This window comes from Leuciscus leuciscus (assembly GCF_965113295.1).
Source record: "Leuciscus leuciscus genome assembly, chromosome: 12".
Classification (NCBI taxonomy): Eukaryota; Metazoa; Chordata; class Actinopteri; order Cypriniformes; family Leuciscidae; genus Leuciscus; species Leuciscus leuciscus.
In genome coordinates, this window is record NC_138736.1 from 27,459,403 (window position 1) to 27,482,297 (window position 22,895).

General features: G+C 38.0%; 1 protein-coding gene across 1 annotated transcript in view; it reads left to right on the plus strand.

Annotated features, from left to right (window-relative positions):
- kcnh8 (potassium voltage-gated channel, subfamily H (eag-related), member 8) overlaps positions 1-22,895 on the plus strand; it is an 80,465-nt gene that overhangs the window by 28,043 nt on the left and 29,527 nt on the right. The window contains exons 7-10 of the mRNA XM_082185684.1: positions 6,113-6,317; positions 15,439-15,654; positions 19,134-19,333; positions 21,076-21,325. Of these exons, the coding sequence (XP_082041810.1) occupies positions 6,113-6,317; positions 15,439-15,654; positions 19,134-19,333; positions 21,076-21,325 (871 nt within the window). The remainder of the gene's footprint in view (positions 1-6,112; positions 6,318-15,438; positions 15,655-19,133; positions 19,334-21,075; positions 21,326-22,895) is intronic.

Below are 22,895 nucleotides of genomic sequence, written 5' to 3' on the forward strand. Positions count from 1 at the left end.
GGGTTCAGGTACAAATAAAGATGTATTACAGGCTCTGAAATTGGTTAACACTGTCTCTGATGACTCCTATACAAAATCAAGGGTCACAGGCTCCTGGTTTTAATTCACAGAAAGAGACAGTCAGCTTTTCTGGCCAATCCAGACTGGCAGAATCGATCAGTGCCACTTGGACACACACACTTACAGTGATGACACATGCACCCTCTGTACGGCGAAACACAACGAAAGACTGCTTGAAATCCACTGAGGCTTATTAAGAGGAGAGTGAAATGCAGTGGACTCTTAAGTGCCACTGTAATACAGACCTTGTTGTCTCCGAGATGTTCCCTTAAATCTGCTCCAATTACAGATTGCACCTCTGCTCCTCTGGTATCCCTTCACATCTGCCCTTCAGCTGCATTACACACACACACACACACACACACACACACACACACACATACAGATGCAACAAACATGCACACAGACATGAACCCACAAAAAGACATCAGAAGTGAAGAATGATATATATTTTTTTCCTCTCTGAGTTTTATTTCATTTTCCTATTTGATTTCATTGTCCTGTCCTGGACATTTTCTGTTATTTTGGTTTCCCTTTCCCTGTCTTGGCCAATTTTCATTTGTTTCCTCTACTTTCCTCTTCTTTTCATTTCCTTTTCCTATTCTGGCCAATTTTCATTATTTTCCCTTTTCTTTCCACTCCACTCCTATCCTCTTCTTTTCTTTTCCTATATCCTGGCCAATTTCTATGCGTTTCCTTTTCCTTTCTACTGTTTTCCTTTCATTTTCCTATCCTGGCCAATTCCCATTCTGTTCCTTGTCCTTTTCCTTTCATCTCCTTTGTTCTTCATTCCTTTTCTATCCTGGCCATTTTCCATTCTGTTTCCTTTTCATCTCCATGCCTCCTTTTTCCTTTTCTAGCCCATTTCCATTTCCTTTCCTTCACTCTTTCCTTTTCATTTTCCTTTACCATTTCCTCTGATTTCCTCTTTCTTTCTTTTCCTAGTCAATTTCCATTTATTTCCTTTTCCTTTCCTCTTCTTTCCTATTCATTTTCATTTATTCTTCTTTTCTTTTTCCTTTACTATTTCCTCTTTTCTTTTCCTAGTCATTTTCTTTTTATTTCCCTTTATCTTTTCTCTCTTTTCCTCTCTTTCCTTTTCTTTTCCTGTTCTTTTCCCTTTTCGTTTTTGTTTTCTTACCCTTTCCATTCCTTTCTTTTTGCTCTCCTATCACTCCCATTTCTTTCCAATTACTTCCCTTCCTCTTAACCCACCTACACATTGTTAGCAGTATGAGTGATTTAGTTATTAATTCACATAGACACATTACCACATAAAGCTCAGTATATGAACCCCTTCCGTGGCCTTACCTCCATTTTCACCCTCCTTATCTAATTTTTAACCAACTGTTAAGTTCAGCCTTTTTGTTTCTCTAATGACATAAATGTTCATTGGTTTTGCTTCTGAGACCATGATCTCTTGATGTTTATTAATATTTTATTGTCAAGTGAGAGATTGTGGCCATTACAACGTGGATTATTATTTAATGCTGCAGGGACGTGAAAGGGTTGTTTCTCATAGGGATTGTCTGATTTTAATAAGAGAGGCTGTGATGAATATTGCTGGCTAGTTACTGCCTGAAGCTCTAGACAAACTGGTCTAATAGCAGTGTGTACGCGTCTGTTACTGACCTGGTAGTGTGCATGTGTGAAAGTTTGTGATCGGGTTAAAGGGATAGTTCACTTTGAAATTAATTTTTGGTCGCCTTAAAGACATTCGTTCCAATGAACTGCCGTAGACAAGGTGACATCTAGTGTGTATATATCTATGCACCAGTCTGCGTACACGTCAGATCAGATCACTTGGACATGGCTGTGTATAAGAGGTAAAAACGATATAAATACTGTTCGTTTTCTCACACAAACCACTCGTTTCGTGTCTTAGGCCATCAATGTGTACTTACGATGGGGAATTGTTTAATTTGGACGATGGGGAATTGTTTTAATTTGGACTCTGTGCATGCTCTTTGAGATAGTGACCATAGACCTGCATTATATGACTGACAGACAAGAACGGTTTGACCTAAAAATATCAAAATTGAAACTACTGCGGAAAAAAAGACACCTACATCTTGGATGCCCTTGAGGTAAGCTAAAACATACCAAAAATTAATTTCAAAGTGAACTATCCCTTTAATACAGTGTTATTTTGATGTAGTCACAGTCACACTGAATATATATAGTTATAGAATATATATGGGCTATTTAAAACACTCTCACTTGCTCATTCACTTTAAAGCTCCTTTAATACATAAAACATAAAACATTTTTTTTTTTTTTTTTACTGTGTAAATTGTAAATTAATGAGAAATTCTGATGAACTACATGTACTTAAAAGCAGGGTTTCCGTTGTCCGGTAATTGCCGGACATTGGCCGAAAAAAAAATGAAATGTCCGACAAAATTAAATCTCTCCGGTCAAATTGTCCGATTAAAATTACCTAATAATCCCGCCCCCCTAACACAATCTGAATTTGAGAATAAGCCTAAAATGTATAAAACAAAAATACACCAACCTTTGGCTATGTTATAAAGGAACAGGCTCTACCGTTTGAAAGTTATTAAACAACATCGCATGCTGCATTTCAAATAAAGCGCACGCCTAAAACGGCTGTAATATAGGCTAGACCTAAACAACGAACGAATGAGTGAGACGTTTCAAATATGGCCAGGCCCAGGCAGACTAGCCGTAAAAGCTTTTTTCAGAGGCCAGACGCGACGGACGATGGTGAATCAGGAACACCTGAAGCCTCAGATGTCCAGACAGCTCCACCACCACCGGAGAAAAAGCAGAATCGGATCAAGACGAAGCAGCGAAGTCGCCTTGCGGAAAACAAGGTTACGCGGCTTATGCGCATTGCAAGTTGTGGAGAGACACTAGCCGCGTTTCCATTAGGCTACCCTTCAAATTGCGCAAATTGAAATTGCGAATTAAAAATACGCACAATGGAAACACGTTAATTTCGCAAAAACTCCCGTTTATCGCAAGAACGTTTTTATGCTCGCATGAGGTGGTTTTTCAGGCAATTCGAAAAAGGAATATTTCGCAAAACTGCAATGGAAACAGTTTGCAGTCACCTGACTTAGAAGACGCGGTGTGTTTGAGGTCCATGTATAGCTACGCAAATAATAATAATTGTATATTATTTTATTATATTATAACATTTAAGAAGCTATATTTAGAAGACGCTTTTATGCAAAAAAGGAACAAAGCTGAGTGTGGAGCGCGCACTGCATGGCACGGAGGCGCGGGCGTGACCACTTGCATTTTCCTATTAACAGTGGAAACAACTTAAAATACTCTATCATTTCTGGTCATACAGAAAATAATAATACATTATTCTCAACTACTTTTATTTGTGTAAACTCACAATAACAAGAAAACGTTGTGCTTTTGTAAAATAAAATAAAACAATCAGACGCACTTTCATGATCTCCATAAACTGGAGCGTGAGAACTGAAACAAAATATAGCCTATGTAGGCGAAAGCTTGAAATGTCCACTTTAAAACGAACAAATTCGAATCGAAAGCTAATACCTTCTGATTATGTACCTAATCCGTATGAAAGGTGCATTTCTCTCTAAAAGCGCATCTGCTTAACAGCGGAGATGGAGATGTGATTTTAGCCGACACTTAGAAAACAATAGTTTATTCATAATATTAATGGCTCTTCTCATTCAGCACTGCGGGAAAAACATCAATTCCAGGTTCTAATTTGGCCTTTGAAAACCAGTAAAATCGACATGTTTTCCATATTAATTTGTGAATATTTTAAATGTTTAATAAAGGGGCAAAAAGTCATAAACAAAAATCAGAAAATGCGTCGGTATTTACTTTTTTGCGCAGCAGTTTGTGTAGCCAGTTCAAATTAAAATTTTGGTGTTCAACTTTGCGTTTTAAAAAGACAACAAAGGGTCTTTCCCTGCCATTAATGCTTGGATAACACGCCACGTCTCCTTCCATTAATCATAATAATGATGTCTAATGCGGTGGCTGTGATATTATATAAACCAACGTCTGTTGCCGTGATTTTTTTAAATGACTTATCGTGAGAGAAAAAAGGACGTTTAGTCGCATACAACATCGGTTAATGGAAACGCCGTCATTTCGCAATAGTTTTTTATCGATATTTAGATAATAGCGCAAAACATTTGCGCAAATCTGTAATGGAAATGCGGCTATTTACACCGCGAGATATTCAGATATTTTATGTGGGGAAGGGGAATTGGTTTGTTAAACTATGAATGTGAAACCATAGTAAAAACAATTGGCGTTGATTGACGCCAATCGGACGTTCATGTTTTTTTTTCCGTCTATTTGAAAGTTAGGCTAATAAACGTTGCATTCTGCCTGATTATGTCATTTTTTTAATTTACATAGCCAGCCTCCAGTTTTCCTCAACTTGACTAATTAAGAGGCAATATTTGACCGGCATATCATCAAAATGTCCGGAAAACGAAATCTCTGCCGGTCACTTTGACCGGCACCATTTTTTTCTAGCGGAAACTCTGCGTACTTCTTAAATTGCATGTTACTTGTACTTACATGTCATAGTTATTATTGTTGTAGTCATTAATATTAGTAAGTTCATCTGTGTAACAGGGACACAGAAAAATACAGCTTGTGATGTTTACTGACCATGAAACTTGAACATGAAAAAAATGTTTTATGCATCCAAATGGAATGTTTTTCTTGCATATTTGTGACACACTTTACAGTTGATCATATTTTATATAGATATATTTATATATTTTACGTCATCTTTATGCAAGATCTTTATCACAAAAATGTGAAGATGTTGTGATTTTGTTCCCAATATTTTCATTTTAGTGTCACTGCATTGAGTTCTAAGAGATAAACTCTTAGATAACCATCTGATGGTAAATTTTGCACTGATGTAATTGTAAACACTATAGAAATGTTGCAAGTTTTGATAGATGTTTCCTTTAGTTGACAGTTTGTGCGCATTTGATTTGCTCGCATCACTTACATCATCTGCGTTCAGACTGTTGTTTTTAGAATTTGAAACTATCAGAGGATTCCTGATGAATTTAGCTAGTGCTCTTAAAGTAGATGACATAAAATGAAATGCATACCAGTCAAAAGTTTGGTCAACATTTAAAAAGAAAATATTATTTAGAAAGGAACTTACCACTCGAAGAATCCTGAAAATGTATCACAGTTTCCACAAAAATATTAAGTAGCACAAGAGTTTTCGACATTGATAATAATAAGAAATATTTTTGAATTCTGAAGGATCATGTGACACTGAAGACTGGAGTTATGGCTGCTGAAAATTCAGCTTTTCCATCACAGGAACAAATTACATTTTAAAATATATTGATATAGAAAAGTTATCGTTATACTGTAATTGTATTTCATAATAACATTACTGCTTTTACTATATTTTTTATCAAATAATTGCAGCCTTGCTGAACATAAGCGACTAAGCATTAAGCATTAAGTGGAAGGTAACTGTTTTATGCCATTTTTAACCTTAATGATACATTTGTCTGTTTTCTGACAGTATGACAGTGACGGAGAGCACAGTCAGAGCTCCAGAGAACAGAAAGATAATGATTGTCATACTGAAAAACATATACTGTACTTAGGCAGACTGTTTTGTTCTCAATTTTTTTGTTTGTTTATGCTCTTCATATCCCACAACTGCAGTCTATTTCTTGTGATTTATTGTCTTGTTTATTAGTGGGCGGTATATTTCCATTCACCTGAGAACATGCAGTTATTGTATGTTTCCCCTCTGTATTTACTTTCTAAAAAGCACCATTGTATGAACATGCTTTTTTACTGTGGTTATACTATAGTTTTACTATACCATAGTACCACCACAGTACTTATAAAGATTTATTGATGGAATCTAAGGGCTTCTACCCCGTTGTCTTGTTTAATTAGGTTTTTACAGATTTTGGATGCACCACACTATATCTATCACTTAACAAGACAGGCACCTGCCCTTCTCAGTCCTCAAATGCACTTGCATGCAGAGCAAATCCTCGACAGTTAATGTGAGTTCCCCTTTCCCCTCTGCCAGGTGTCAGTGGTTCATCTGTTAAAGACCGTGCGCCTGCTGAGACTCCTGCGCCTGCTGCAGAAAATGGACCGTTACTCCCAGCACAGTACGGTGGTGCTGACCCTGCTCATGTCCATGTTTGCACTGCTGGCCCACTGGATGGCCTGCATCTGGTACATCATCGGCAAGAAGGAGGTGGAGAGCAACGCGGACACCTGGGATATAGGTGAGACTGGCACACAAAATTTACTCATTGACTCACAGACAGAATGAAAGTATATGTGAGAGAAAACCAACCTAGGCTCACTGGAAAACACGCTTCTACAGTACCTACATTTTTGCAAAACACCCAAAATTACCTATACATACGATTCACGGTTGTAAAACACAAACAACTTTTATTCCTGTCCGAACAAATAATGATTACAGGGGCAGATTAATAAAGACTTATTTTCTCGTGGTTCCGTGCACAACACAATGATATGACCTCAAAACAATTTTACCATAGTGCATGATTTGTAATCTAGTACTTATTGACATTTGCTTCCAGGGGTGGGCGATATGACCAAAATCTTATTTCACAGTATGAGAAATTTTTGTTTCACGATAACTAAATATATCTCGATATAGTTACTTTTATTTTATTTTTGTTATTAAAAATAAGAACAAAGAAGCAAATTACATACAGTAGGACAAATACAATAGAGCAAAGACACAAATTAAATAAACTTAAAGACCCTCTGTGGTGAAAATCAAGTTTTTAATGTTGTTTATATGTCTATGTGGTGTTTTTAATATGCTTTAAGACAAACCACGTGCAAATTCATGTCAACACAATTGCTAAGTATTTTCTCCTTAACTGCAGTGAAAAAAAGACAGTCTCAAATATTTTGAGAAATCACAGGTGTTCCTTACGTCACAAACTACCCTGTAAACAATCACGTCAACGTGCGTGCGGGCGGGCTTTAGCATATCATCATTACTAAATTCTGCGAAGCATTTGCTGTCGAAATGCTGTCTCAAGAGAAGCCAGGTTATCCCGGTATTTTTTTCAGTTGATATGAAAAATCAGGTACATTTAGCAATATAGTGGGTGAATTATGTATATGATGTATATTCCTGATGTTATGAATATGAACTATATGCCTTTCTCCACTGCCGTTCTAAGTATAATGATTTTTAGAAGGCAGCTCTGAGATGGCGAACGGGAACATGGTTTGTGTAACATTAGCAACACATTATTAACTGTTTGATAACTTAGTCAAGCAAAAGGCTAATCATATTAATTACTGTTATGTGTCTGACGTTGTAGAGTGATACATAAAACGCATTACCATTCTGATACATCGACTTGTAGACGAGCCTGTATAATTCGCTCTTCCACTTCATCTGAATCAGTTTCTGGTTCAAACATATATGGCTGTATTAATCCAGTATTTCCACTTGCCATTGTGCAGTGTTTACTACAGTAAAGTTGTCAGAGTGGATCTCTGAGCTGGTGTGAGTGGAGGTGGGGCTAATTTGCATATATAATTGGCAAAATTACTGACTACAGGCGTAATTTGCATATTCATGGTTTCGCGTATACTAAATGAAGCAAGGGTGTAGAGTTACATTCAAGCTATTTTAAGGCATGAATAAAAAACATTTCACAGGAAAAAGTATTTAAATATGGTGATCAAAGACGAGTTTTTAGGGAAAAAATTACTGACCATAGGACAAAAACGCTACTTTTTTCAGCTACAGTAGGTTTATATAACATGTAGTAAGAAATACTACAGAAATTGAATATTCATTGTCTTCAATGTATGAATCAAATATGAACTAATTCTCATTAAAGATACAAAAGTGATTCAGTCAAGATCAGTGAGTGATTTTCTTTTTGTCTTGTTGTTTGATTAACATTAATGAGACAGATAGCAGTTTATACACATATCTGGTTTTCACCCAGCTGTTTACGTTAATTTAAGACATAGCCAACTATTGGACATTATTGGACATTTGGACATTATTGTGCGTATATCTGACCATTCAAGCGCAATAAGACGGAAAAGAGAACTGGATTCACGATCCCATGCTGTCTGAGAGGGGTGCTTTCTGTGTACGCGTTTGGGTGTGTGTCAGTCAGCGCGAGCATCAACCACATGGAGTTCTTTTTCACAGCTTATTGCACTCAACATCAAGCATGTCCCACTCTCTGTTTTCTCATTCATGCATGTTTCTTTATCACTCTTACCTGTATATATCTAAGTAGTACTGTGCTACGTGAATATATTTACACACCGCAAAAAATATATATACAGCAGGGCTTGAATTTCGGCGCGGGATTGCGGGTATTGCGCATAATTTTAATAATTCCCGGAGGTCTCCCACTTATAATGCGGGAAATTCCCACAAACATTGATTCACTTTAGCCTGTAGGTTGTATTAATAAATGAATCCACACAGATTATAAAATCAAATCAGTCATTTTAAAACTGTCTGCGAGATGCAATTTCACAAACAGCATGAGTGATTCAGCGGTGCTGCGTCTTCTATCAGCTCGTTAAGCGCCACGGGCGGCGATAATACACTCTCGCGTTTCGGGAGTCGGGATAGACGGAGTTGTCACTTGCATAATCGGGCCAGCATTGCATCATGAGTAACTAAAGTTTACCATTTGCACGTCTTTTTAAGTCTTACCAGTTTAAGCATTCACGCGATTTTAAACTCTTCGGCACTTGCGCGCTGTCTGAGAGATGTTTCTCTGCACACATACATAGAGTTAAGGCCAATTTATACTTCTGCGTCGGGTGCGCGTAGAAGGTACGGCGTAGCATACGCATTGACGTGTACCATACGTCGTACCCTTCGCCGTACCCTGACGCGCACCTCCTCAAAAATGTAACTACGCGTCGCGGTGACGCGGACCGCAAGATCTGTGATTGGTCGGCTGGATAGCATCGCGTTTCCTCCTACGCATTTCCGGAATGATCTTCTGCACTCTGCACCGCCCGCCCGCCATTTTTAAATTCCGAAGATCAGTGAAGAGCCATGGAAATAGACCAAGTGACCGAGAGATTGCTTGAAGAAGTGCGGAAATACAGCCATCTGTATGACTCCTTCAGTCCGCCATTGCTCGTAGAAACCTAAACTCAAAACAGCCGCGAGGAATGTAAACACAGTGGAACATTAAAACCCACCCGCGCCAACTAGCGTTTCGGTGGTGTAACTGCAGAGCAACACAGACATTCGCAGAAGTATAAATGCTCACGACGGCGTCGCCTACGTGCGTAGCCTACGACGTACACTACGGCGTACACTCGACGCAGAAGTATAAATTGGCCTTAAAGCCGCCTCACACAGAGCTCGTGGGTAACCAAAGTAATTTTTCGTGGATTATATCGCTTTAACAGTCAAAAACATGCGAAAATTATGTCAATTTCGGTCTTGGTGAGTATCCTCTAAACACAGTCGGTTATGTCTTAAGCATAAATCGCACGTGACCGTATAATGAAACAGGATCCGTGCACTAGCTCTTAAAGGGACAGCAGCCATATGTGTCTGTCATTAATTTGGTTGTGAAAACATACAGTAGCTTTCATTTTAAGGAATCAGGATTAATAGCCTATGTATTTAATTTAGTCAGAACTAAAATACTACCCAGTGTTATTTTACATTTGATTACTTTATTCAGTCTCTGTAGTATTTCTGAATACTAGTGTTAGACCTAAGCAAACACTTCTCTCTTTATTTCTCTTTATTGGTATCTTTATTCTATTGTATTTATTTGTGCTACTTTTTTCAATTTAATTCAAAGATTGAAATCAAGCTTCCTTGTGTTGTGTAAATTCTTAAGAACAAAATTACCCCATTGTAAAAATGCAATGAGTGAGCATACATTTAGGCCAGATACATGTAATTAAAAAAAAAGTCTAAACTCCCCCCTCAAATTAAAAATTCCCCCCCATAATAATCACCTAAGGGGGGATTTCCCCCCCATTTTCCAAAATGAAATTCAGGCCCTGTATAGTAAAATCTCCAACAATAGACATTTTATATTTTGGTCACAATATATACCGTAAGACCGCCCAGCCCTTTTTGCATCACATTATCAGCTCCATATGTATGGCTTTTCTGAAGTAGTAAACTTGCTCAGTAGGTCACATCGTACAGCTATGCACTTGCGAGGAAGAGTACTCGGGTACAAGTCCCATTAAACACTAGTCATGGCACTAAATAAAGAGTTAAAATACTTGTAGAAGCAAGCTAAAATGGCATGGTTGCTTCAGTGGATGCCTTTTTATCTCATGTTTGCTTTTGCTTTGGTTAGGTTCAATGTAGTGTTTAGTCAGGTTGGTATGTTATTTTCAAATGCAACAGAGCATTAACCTTTTAGCACCACTCACCAAACATTTCTGAACTGCCGCGATGTACAAATGAAGCAATACGTGTTTTTGTCCATACAATAAAAGTCAATAGGGTCCAAAACAACATTATTCTCCACTGACTTTCATTATATGGACAAAAAACACTGAAACATTTTTAAAAACATCTTTTGCTTTAAACATAAGAAAGATTTCAAATAAGTTTTAAACAACATGAGGGTGAGTAAATGATGACAGACTTTTCATTTTGAGATTGACTATCCTTGTAAGTTTTTAATTATTGAACCGAAGCAATCATGCAACAGTGTGTTAATTGATTCAACGCAGTCTGGCTCTCCAGTTTCATTTCAGTTTGTAATGGATTTGTTAAAGCTGCAATATGGACATAATATGAATGGATTTAATCTGATGCGTTCGGAGCAAGACAGAGAGAGAGCGATGAAGACATCAAATGAGAATGGAAAGCAGAATTTATAGTTACAGAAGAAGCGCGATAAGCCTGACACTGTTAGCTGGTGTTATGGACAGTTATAGTGGAGGAGGAAGATAGGGAGAATGCACCAGGGACAGCAAGCAGCCAAGTGAGTGAAAGAGTGAGCGAACGGCAAACAAACCAGTCACCCAGACGTCGTGCCGCGGGCCTCTCTCCATCTTGACTGCAGGAGGGGCTGTAATTAGGCCCAGTGTGCTTCTCTATGGTCTGTAATGACGGATCGCTGTAAAAGTACCAGAGTTCACCGCCTGGTCCCCTATCAGTATTGATGGAAAGTTGCAGTTTCCCCTCGGCATCCAACCACTGACCCCCGGCCTGCTCTGATGGGCTGTTACTATAGCAACCCTGGGCTGGAATCTCCTCTCTGGTACCCGGATTTAGATAGTGTGGTATGTGAGAACTGATGGGTCGCTCCTTATCAGCAAACACAAGGATTGTTTCATGAAGGCAAACTCTGTTTGATGAATTGACTTGGTGTGAATTCCAAACAACTACTGTTAGTGGAGAACTGTTTGGGGGTCGCAAGATGTTCCTTCTGCTTTTCATGTAACCAGTTCATGTACGTAAGTCTGCCTTACAAAAATTGTACAAATGTGATAGTACCATGTTAAAATGATGTTTCAGATTGAGGGCGCTTTCACACTGGCAGTTTAGTGCGGACCGGGGCACGGTTCGCATGAAAAATCGCTAATGTGAACGCTGTCATCGGACCCGGGTGCGCACTAGAGTACCGAACCCGAGACTACCTGGAGGAGGTGGTCTGAGCTCGGTTGCTCCCGAACCGTGGCGCGGTTCGCGTTAATGTGCAAGCAACACGGACTCGGGTGCGCGCTTGTTCAGGAAGTATAGTATCCCGCGCATGCGTATCACTGTTGATATCATTGTTTCCTCACACACGACAACCATGAGTGGCAGGGGAACGTTGTGAAACACGGCGTCCCCTGGATATGTGCTGAATTACACCATGTAATGAACATAAACGTAGTTGTCTCTCACTATGTTGCGCATAATAGCACCAAAAAAACAGACAAATTACAGCTATGCTCAGTCGAGTTGTATTCTCCATGCGTTTTCCGTGTGCGTTTGCGATGACGTAAGATCACTGCAAACGCACCTGGGTTCGATACAACTAATTGAGTGTGAAACCAGACCAATGCTGCGGGGGGCGCCGGGAACTAGCGCACTCGGGTTCGGACCGCAGCAAACGAACCCAGTGGAAAAACGCCCTGAAATACTATGGTGTAGAACAGGGGTGCCCAATCCTGCTCCTGCCGATCGTCTGTCCTGCACAGTTCATCTCCAACCCTAATCAAACACACCTGAAGCAACCAATTAAGGTCTTCAGGATCATAGACATGTATAGAAAGGCTAGATAGCTTACCGGCGCTGAGAGCCAATGGGACCCGACGACGTCACACGGCGGCCATCTTAGGACAGGACCGCTCGTCCAGTTATAACATTAAAGTCTATTGTGCATGTAGTGCTGAAATAACTATATTTTGCTCAATTTTCAACCGATTTTCAAACGGCTTGGTGTGTCATAAACGTCAGGGATGCGGCTATTTAACTGCATACTTGTGAAAAATTATAGCCACAAACGGCATCAGCACAAATCATAGCCACGTTAATAAGGTTTGTAATAAACCAAACCGTTTGTAAATCCGTCAAGAATTCAGCAAGTTACGAGCATTTTAGTTGGCGTATGTCACTCACCTTCCGTCCACAGCAGCAGGGAGCAGCAGCGCAGTCTCCTGACCTAAGATGGCCGCCAAGTGACGACACAGCTGACTCCGCCTTGAGCCATCTAGCCTTTCTATACATGTCTATGTTCAGGATCACTTGAAAATTAAAGGCAGGTGTGTTTGATTAGGGTTGGAGATGAACTGTGCAGGACAGTCGATCGGCAGGAGCAGGATTGGGCACCCCTGGTGTAGAATGAATGTTATTCATGGTGTTTACATTGTACAGTACCTGTCACAAGTCTGGAAACACTACAGTGTACAACTGTACGTGTTAATGCAGTTTTGTGGACAATTAATAAGCCGCTTAACAATTAATGAGCCGCTTATTAATTAACCAAGTCACTCTGAGACCCTGAAAACACTATTTTACACTTTTCTTGAAGCGTATATATAATTAAATCGCAACCTTTGCGATTCAAAAATCGCACTAGCAACATCGCGATTTCTGTTTAATATTGGTATATCGTGTAGCCCTATACTAAACTGTATGTGTGTATGTCATTCACTGAAACGTAAATTTCGCTGCTGCCAAGTGACTTTGCACAACCTACCTTTTCCCCCTCTGCGACGCACAGTTTAACAAAGAACTCAAATCGAAACACTCATAAAAACAGAACCAAACAACCGGGTTAAACACTACGGGAACTGACCAGGAACAGAAAGAAACGCAGAGCTTAAATACACAGACCTACACAGAAAGGTTCCTTTGTTAATAATTCGTTACACAGAACTTTATTATATTAAATATTAATCAAAAATGATTCACACCTTCACAAAATCCAAACATTCAGTGTAAGAGTAAAAAAATGACATAACATTATTTATAGTAATTTTATTTGATTCACAGCTTATTTAGAGTTTTGACCTTGACAACCCAACTGCCTTTACAACAAACAGTCTAAACTAAAAGATTGTTTTGGTAATTGTTCTACACATTGTCATATAGATAACCTGAAAATACAGTAGTTTATTAAGGTTATTAAGGTTTATCTTGCTAACCACTCTTACAAAAAAAATGGGGTAAGCACAATTACATTCTCATTTTAAGAGGTTAAATGTGGTTTGATTTGTTTACATTAGTTAATGTATTAGGCTGCTAACTAACATGAACCACGAGCAATACATTTGTTACTGTATTTATTAATCTTTGTTAATCTTAGTTGAACAAACAATGAACAGCTGTATTTTTATTATGTTACTTCGCACAGTGCATTAGGCTAACTAATGTTAACAAATACAACTTTTGATTTAAAAAATGTAGGCTACTAGTAAATGGTGAAATTAACATTAATAAAGATTAATAAATGCTGTAGAAGTGCAGTTTATTAATAGTTAATGTTAACTGATCTAGTTAACTAGAGTTTAATAAATGGAACCTTATTGTAAAGTGTTACCGATTTGTTATACACCGATTCAGTGTTGGACAGATCAGTTGTTTTAACCATTCATTAAATGGAATCGGTTCAAAGGAGTCATTAGTTCGCGAATCGGACGTGTCATTAGCGAACTTGTACGCGTTGTGTGATTACCCCGGCAGTTAGGACATCGCACAAGATTTGTCAACACAGAAAACATTTCATCATTGGATAGGTTTTGTTTTGTTTATTGAAAGTGTTTTTATGTCAGCTGAATGGGCGGAACGCTTTTCAGAGAAGATAAGGCAATGTAAAAAAAAATTGTATTTATGATTTTTTTTTTGCACAATTCACACCCAGCGGTAATTCAGGAAAAAAATATCCGAATGCTTCAAGTGAAACTTCGGTCTTCCGATCTTTTACCATCATGTCATTTCTCAATTGATTCTGATTAATATGCGCGAGGGAGCGAGAGAGAGCAAGACAGTTTGAAGACAGTGACCCTGCGCGCGCGACCGGGCCTCTCTCTCTGCTCGTTCTTTCAGTAATATGCGCCCTATCGCAAGCGCAGCAGTCATTTACATCACTCACCGATCAAATAAGGCTTTGGCGAGACAAAAAATCGCTTGTGAGAGAGACGCATGAGTGACAGAAAGACGGAGGGAGAGCAGGGAAAGGAAATGCAGCTGAATGAACACGCTGCGTGTTTTAAATAGCGTAATATTTTTTTATAACGAAACGCAATATGTGGCGGCCGGTGTTGATTCTGTGGCGCACCGCCACGAATTAGTCAATGTGTGGGAAACACTGAAATCATACTGACCCTAAACACTTTAGAATGGTAGTGTATGTAAAACGTTACATTTAACGTTACAAAAATTTGATTAATAATTAAGACATGCCCCAAAACCTGGCATTGCTGGCAATGAAATTTGCTAAAAATATATATATAATATATATATATAATAAATTCTCACAGAGGTTAACAGCTCACTTGAGGTGCAAATTTTCAATAAATTTTTTTTTTACTTAAATTTCAATCTGTTCCTTATACAAAGCTATCATATGTCTTAGAAAATACCACACACATTGTATGGACTACTTTAATGGTTCTTTTATGATCCCTCTTTGTTTTTGGTTTTTTTACCCTGAAACGGGTATGCTATGCGTTGTATGCAAAACAAAATAGCTATTTTTGTGTTCCCCGCAAGAAAGAAAGTCATACGGGTAAATAATGACAGAAATTTCTTTTTTTAGATAAACCATTTCCTTTAGCTTATGTGTCATTGCAGTGTGAGATACTTTTCCACCATATGGACACATATGAAACTGATACACAAACACATTTTAATTATATCTAATGCTTTCTTCTTTGTCTCGCTCTCTTCAGGTTGGCTTCATGAGCTCGGGAAACGGTTGGAGTCTCCATACGAGGAGGACATGGGAGCGGTCAACAAAACGCTGAGCAGTGGACCGTCTTTGCGGAGCATCTACATTGCAGCGCTGTACTTCACCCTCAGCAGCCTGACCAGCGTGGGCTTTGGAAACGTCTCTGCCAACACAGACGCAGAGAAGATCTTCTCCATCTGCACCATGCTTATCGGAGGTGTGTGTGTGTCTTTGCAGAAAGGTTGAAGTTTAGGAGATATTTTTAAATATATTTGGAGGTAGAACAAATTTGGATTATCATTAGGATCCAAAAAGTGGAGGCTGTATGTCTGCTGCTTATTTAGAAACTAAAAACGAGTTTGAATACATGTTTGTACAAGACAATAGAGACATATTGAAAAAGGTTGTAGATATAAAGTATTAAAGTGTATATAAATAAAGTGTATATAAAAAGATTTGTATAAAAGTGTATATTTACAAAAAGTAAATTAAAATGTAAATTAAAAACATACAATAATACACAACAAACAACAACATCAATGTCTGCATAACAGCATGCGTTTACACACTGTATGTTCGTCTGTCATTAAATAGGATCATATGAGGTCACGCCAGCTGTTCACATTCAAAATTCATGGCCTTTATTTTGTGAAATGTCACCATTTGCCATCGGGCAGTTCTGCTCCCTTCTCAAACATACAATAATACCCAATTACACACCCCAACATGTATGTACACATTCAGTCACCACCTGTGTATTACCAGAGATCTTAGAGAGACAAGAGCCTCTGAAATACATAAATAGGTTGGATTTTTACAGAAATGGAAAGGATCCATGCTGATCACTTTGTCATCTACAGAATTCAATAACAAAAATTATTTGATACATTTTATAAACCTTAATTAATTTTTTAAATCAAGCTTGATTTATTTTATTTTATTTTATTTTATTTATCATGGACAATGGACATTAGTTATTGTTTGCAAGCTGCATGATTAAAAAAAAAAAGCCATGTTGAATTTTCAAATTTTAACAGAAAACACCATGACTTCTTAGGTCATGTAAGGGCTGTAAGTTAACTAACGATTATTTTGCTAATCAAGTAATCGGTCGATTATTTTGACGATTAATCTGATATTTTTGGTGGTTATAAAAATAGACCTAAGCCTTTAAAATGACTTAAAATACATATACCAACTTCTGGCATGAAACTCTTGATGGCGCAGGCTGATAAGTCCTTAACTCATTTGGTAGCGATCGCTTTATTATCTACATAGCTTAGCTTATTGGTTGCTGTTGCATCAGCGGCCAATAAGCTGCGGCTCAACATTCAAATACTGGTAGTATTGCTGTTCATAATCTGCACTGCGCTCTCAGAAAGCATCTGAAATCAACAGCTAAGATAAGTGAACACTCTTTTACTCCATATCTTTGATTATATTGCGTGGTTTGCTAGTTAATTTCTAAATGAGCGATCATAACAGTTTAATCTAAGCGTTATGTTAATAGTCTTGTGGAGTGATTTACTAAGCAGATAAGCTGCAGCGTTTACGCAGTTGTGTTTATGCCGCAGCAAGCGATCTGTTGTATTTAATTGCTGTGAGGATATGCTGTCTAAGCTACATATATAAGAAAAGGTTAAACGGAAACCAGCATTTGCGCTTTCAACGGAGTTACCACGTTTAGCTGCATACTCAAATGACACGTTCATTTATTTCCAAGGGCAATGTTTTCTTTTTCTATGCTTAATGTGTGCAGCTGATTTCAGCATCAAACCACGCTCTGTCTTTAGTAGGGATGGGTATCGTTAAGGTTTTAACTGTATTACTACTCTTACCGATACTCCTTATCGATCCGGTACTTTAACGGTATTCTTATCGGTTCTTTTTGTTATATAAAAAAAAAAGGAAAAAAAATAATTTAGAATATAATTAATATTGCTTTATATTTTGAAATGTAAAATAAATATCTATAGCAAAAGAAAAAGCAATGCTTTCACAAAACAATTAAAACATGTATGTTATGCAGAAGGGTGCAGGCTTTTGTGTTTTATATACAGAAGACATAGGACACCAAAAACAAAGTACAAACACATGGTCAAACAAAAAAAAGTATACAATAAAACAAATATACAAATTATATACCCAGTGCTTTAATTTCAGTAATGTCTACTGACATTACTGTTCAGGAGTAATATGGGCTAAAAAGACATCTAATAAAGTCAGATGTAAAATAACACTGCATGATTTATCATAGATAGATTAAAGCTTATAAAAGCCAAAATTATTCACTCGAGAGCTGCGACTGATTTTCTCTTTGCCTTTTGTTGTTTGATTCACATTAATGGAGCAATCGTCAGCAGGTTTATTAGACTGCTGCCTCTTTAAGACCAAATGCAGATCTAATCATTATTACGCATCATATTTTCTCCCAACTATTTACGTCCATTTAAGACATAAACTGTATTTAAGTGAATAAACTGTTTAAGTGAATCTCCAAGACGGCCATTTTGACATATTTTTGTGTATATTTTATCGTTTAGATGCGAAGAAAAATGAAACAAAAGCACGCACATCAGTCTCAAAAGGGTGCTCGACTAAGAAACCAACAAGTAGAAAATATAAAGTCGGCAACACCTAAGCTCCAAAATTATCAAAAATATTTATTTTCAAGACAGCTATCGCATAGCGTATGTTACGTTTCGAGCACGCAGGCTCTTCATCAGACACATGAAGCCCAAAATATACGTTGCTTGTCTCGTTGCGATGTGTTTCGGAGCGCGCGCCGCATTTGGAACAGCGTCTATTGCGTCAATTTTGGTACTTTTAATAGCCTTTTATTATCAAACACGTCCCACAGTTTAGCAACAGTATAGACTACATTTTACAACAATCACCGATCGTGCAGATTCTGACGTTACATTTGGGTTTTAGAGAGAAATGACAGCGCACCGCTGTGAAGGGAAGAAGTTGCGCTGGAGAGAATGCGGCTTTAGTTTTTAATGGTTATATCTCAAATATCTTCTTTTTTATAATCATTGGAAGCCACAATCTAAATCTAAAATAAAATTAGTTTAATATCAAAGATCTAAAGTGTAACCGTTTGAATGTTTAGTTCTGTCCTCATCGTCACTCATTAAGCAGGGCTGTTGTGTTGTGCGCGCCGTGGCTCCGCGTGAAAGATCGCTCTCTCTCGCTCTCTCTCTCTCTTACACACACACTCTCTCTCTTTAGCAAAAATGCATCACAGACAAATGGTTCAATATTATTATATATAGAAGTGGCTGGCGAGATTAAATTTGCAAGATAATAATTTCTTAATATCAATAATAAATAGCACGTGTACTTTCTTAATTTCTCCAGTACCGACAGCAGAACCAATAACGTCCGAGCTTATCGATCCAGCGGTCTTTCATAATTCAGCACCGGGGCCCGTTTAATACCGGGTTTCGGTACCCATCCCTATACATCGTGCAGCCTTAGAAAACGGTCTAATAATGTGGTTCATGGATTCTTGTCCATGGAGCGTGCCACTTCCGGTATTTACTTGAAATTTACTTGGTATTACTCGACAAATTGCAATCGAGGACTTTATAAAAAAAAAAGGTTACTCTAATTTAACCTAGGAATCATGACAGCCCTACATTCAAGTTTTGTGTACATTCATGCATATGTGTGTCATTGTGTTTTTGGCAGCATTGATGCATGCTCTGGTCTTCGGTAACGTGACGGCCATAATCCAACGCATGTACTCGCGCTGGTCCTCTTACCACACGCGCACTAAAGACCTGAAGGACTTCATCCGTGTGCACCACCTTCCCCAGAGCCTCAAACAGCGAATGCTGGAGTACTTCCAGACCACCTGGTCTGTCAACAACGGCATCGACTCCAACGAGGTAAACCCCACGCTTCAGAGAGTATTACACAGCACAACTGAATCATTTGACGATGCGGAATTCCTTGCAGCTGGACTCTGCAAGATGAGCCAACTTTACAAGAATACAATGTGCTTCCCCACTGCACTTCAGTGTTTCATCCAGTGTAACACTGGTACAGAACATTAAACTTTTAAAGTCTCCTCTTCAGGATTTTATTAACTCTTTATTATTAATCTATTGTTTTCACATCATAAATCACTTTCTGCCTGCTAATAAATCACAGAAATAAAAATATATAAATGATCCGATAGACCAAACAGTTTGACCAATCTTTTTTTTTTAACCAACACGTTAATTGGTTATCTGGTCTTTAACATAAATGGCATCTTTGGTTTAACGTATTGTATAGATAAACTTTTAAAATAACAGATATTCATTATCTTGATAGAAATGTGTAGCTTAGTTAGCCAGAAGTAAAGATGATGATGATGCCAATCTGATAGACCAATATAATACTGGTCCGATTGACCAGTATTCAAACAGTATTTGGTTATCAGTTCTTAAATATTAGGTCACCAATAAATGCCATAATTTGATTATTGTATTGTTTGGATAATTATTTATTTTTCAGTGTCCTTGTTACATATGTTACATGTACTTACAATAGTATTAACAGTGAATTATGCATAATTACATGCAACTAACCCTCAACCAAACCCTATAGTAAGTACATGCACTTCATTAATATTACTCAGTACTTAAATATATAATTTCACTGTAACAATGACACCGTAAAATAAAGTGTAACCTATTTAACTTATAAATTAAATTAATTAATTACATCATGAAAAACGTGTAGCCTGAAACAAAGATGATGATGATGATGATGATACAAATAAATCTTTCTTATTTTTGTTTTTATTTTTGTTCATTATTAATATAATATAATATTTACTCTCTATCAGTATTTCATAAAAAACAATAATGACCAATCTCTAATTACCATATTCACATACCATTGTATTTACATGGTACACTAACATGAAAGAAAACCATGGCATCACGTCCAAACCTAAATTTGTATACTATGGTGTACTGTAAGTGATGTACTACTAATGAAGTAACATACTAAAGCCAAGAGCAAAGGAACAGCTAAGGCAAGTATAATTTAGATAGACAGTTGGACACTTGAGGAGGGGACAACTGCATGCGCTCTGTCCTTGAGCCCGGGACTTTATTCCAGAGTCCAGAGAGAAAGTGGGAAAAATGAGATGAAATCCAAACACCTTGCTAAATCACAGATTTATGAATAATAGATGGTGAGGCTGATGGCCGGAGAGCAGGAGACAGAGAGCGAGAGAAAAAGAGGGATGTGTGTGCTGTGAGTGAAGGGGAGAGTGACAGATGCCATTCAGTCAGGCTGAAGGATGGTTGCATATATGGATGGATGAGCAGAGCAGATGAAGGGTGGCAGAGGGCAGGAATGAGGCATGGCCGGAATACTTTCAGGGTGGAAACTTGTGAAGGCGGCATGCTTAATGATTTAAATGGCAGTTTAATTGATGTAATGTGCTGTTACACAAGTTTACATAAAAAAACACAATATTTATTTTCCTTACAATGTAAGTAACTGTTAACCACACCTTTCTTTTTTATTTTCCTTTCCCTTTTTCCTTTTCTTTTTCTCTCTTTATTCTTTTTTGCTTGTTCTGTTTCTTATTCCTTTCTCTTTTTTTCTCTTCTTCCAATACACTCCCCAGCTCTTGAGAGACTTTCCAGATGAGTTGCGTTCGGACATCGCAATGCATCTGAACAAAGAGATCCTAGAGCTTTCCGTCTTCTCCTCTCTGAGTCGTGGGTGTCTCCGCTCTCTCTCCTTGCACATAAAGACAACGTTTTGCGCACCGGGCGAGTATCTTCTTCGGCAGGGAGATGCTCTACAGGCCCTTTTCTTTGTCTGCTCTGGCTCCATGGAGGTGCTAAAGGACAGCATGGTGTTAGCCATCCTCGGTCAGTTTACACAAACCCACCAATTACACAGCGAAGCTCAAAATGTTCAGTGTAGTTTAGCATGAAGGGAAAAATTACTGCCTCTCATTAAGTGAAGACTTTAGGGCCCATGTGCAGGCCCGCATTAAGAACACATAGGGCCCTGGGGCTATAGCCAACCCAAGGGCCCCCTTCATAGTAGCCTATCTTGGTGCCACAACGTTTTCTACCGCAGAAGTAATTAGTATAGATATATTAGTTGAAAAGTTATATAATTAACACAGGGATACAATGTATTGTATCTCTATATAAAATGTGAAAATATTCCAGGCTACAACACATTAAAAGCATACATGCATTAACACCAAATATGAGGTCAAAGCAAACAGGTTTCTAGAAACAGCAACAACTTTGTGCATATGACTGCCTTGCCTTGAGGAGTTTACTTTAATTAGGTTTATCATTAGAATGTCTTCTTTCTGACCCTAGAAGAGGAGATTCATCAGGGCTGGACTGGGGCTCAAATTCAGCCCATCCGGCCCAAACTTTTCCCCATTAATGTTTTGCTTAGTCCTTTAAATTGGAATAAACAAACAAATAAATGAATGAATAAATAAAGGACAGAAACAAATAATTATAAATATTTTTGAATATACTGCAAATGTGTTTAACAATATTAATATTGCAATATATTGCAAGGCTCTTAATTATTGAATTCATATTTTAAAGTTTATTAGAACTGAACATACTGTATCTACACAGAAGAAAACGTTATAGCTTTTTCCTTAATTCATCCAGGCTAAAAAGCTCTTAAATTCTCCTTTGTTGCCCTAATGAAAAGTTACCGTAGTTATTGCTTGGAATCCAGAGTTTCACTGTAAGATCAAGACATAGGCAAAAAAGAAAAGCTCCTCATTACCATGGTTTTCATATAACAACAACAATAATAATATTGCTAATGATAAACTATGGTGTTTGTAATGAAAAACATCTTAAACACTATAAAACAACCTCTATAAAAGTGACCTTTTTTGCCCTTATATTACCCAATATTTAATGTAAGGCTAATAATAGTAATATAAATACCATAATGTCATATTTCTACAGCTTTAGTAATTGCATGGTATTTTTTATAGTGGTGGCTCTGTGTGTATAGAGTGTTGCAGGTATGAGGTACATTTTTAGGCCAAAACGTGGAAACTAGTTAGTATTGTAGCACTTCCGTTTCCATTGTCCCGAAGTCAGTGTTTTTTTTTTTATAGGTTTTTGGTTAAATGGCTGAAATAAGGTCTTAACAAAAGCTCAAGATACTTTCACGTTTTATTCTGCGACTTTTTTTGCAATAAGCCTATGGAAAAATCCCACTGGGTTTCATCACTTGGCTTTTGGTCTTTGTTTCCTGGGTGCTCCACTAAATAACAGCGCTTAATATGCAGGGGCATGATGGGGTATTGGCGATCGACCCACTGGAAAAAGTTTTGGTGCTCCCGATGGCCAGTCAATCTACTCCACAGCCAATCATGGGCCCCCTCCTATAGCTCGGGCCCTGTGGCTTCAGCCCCGCCTAGCCCTATTGTTAATGCGGCCCTGC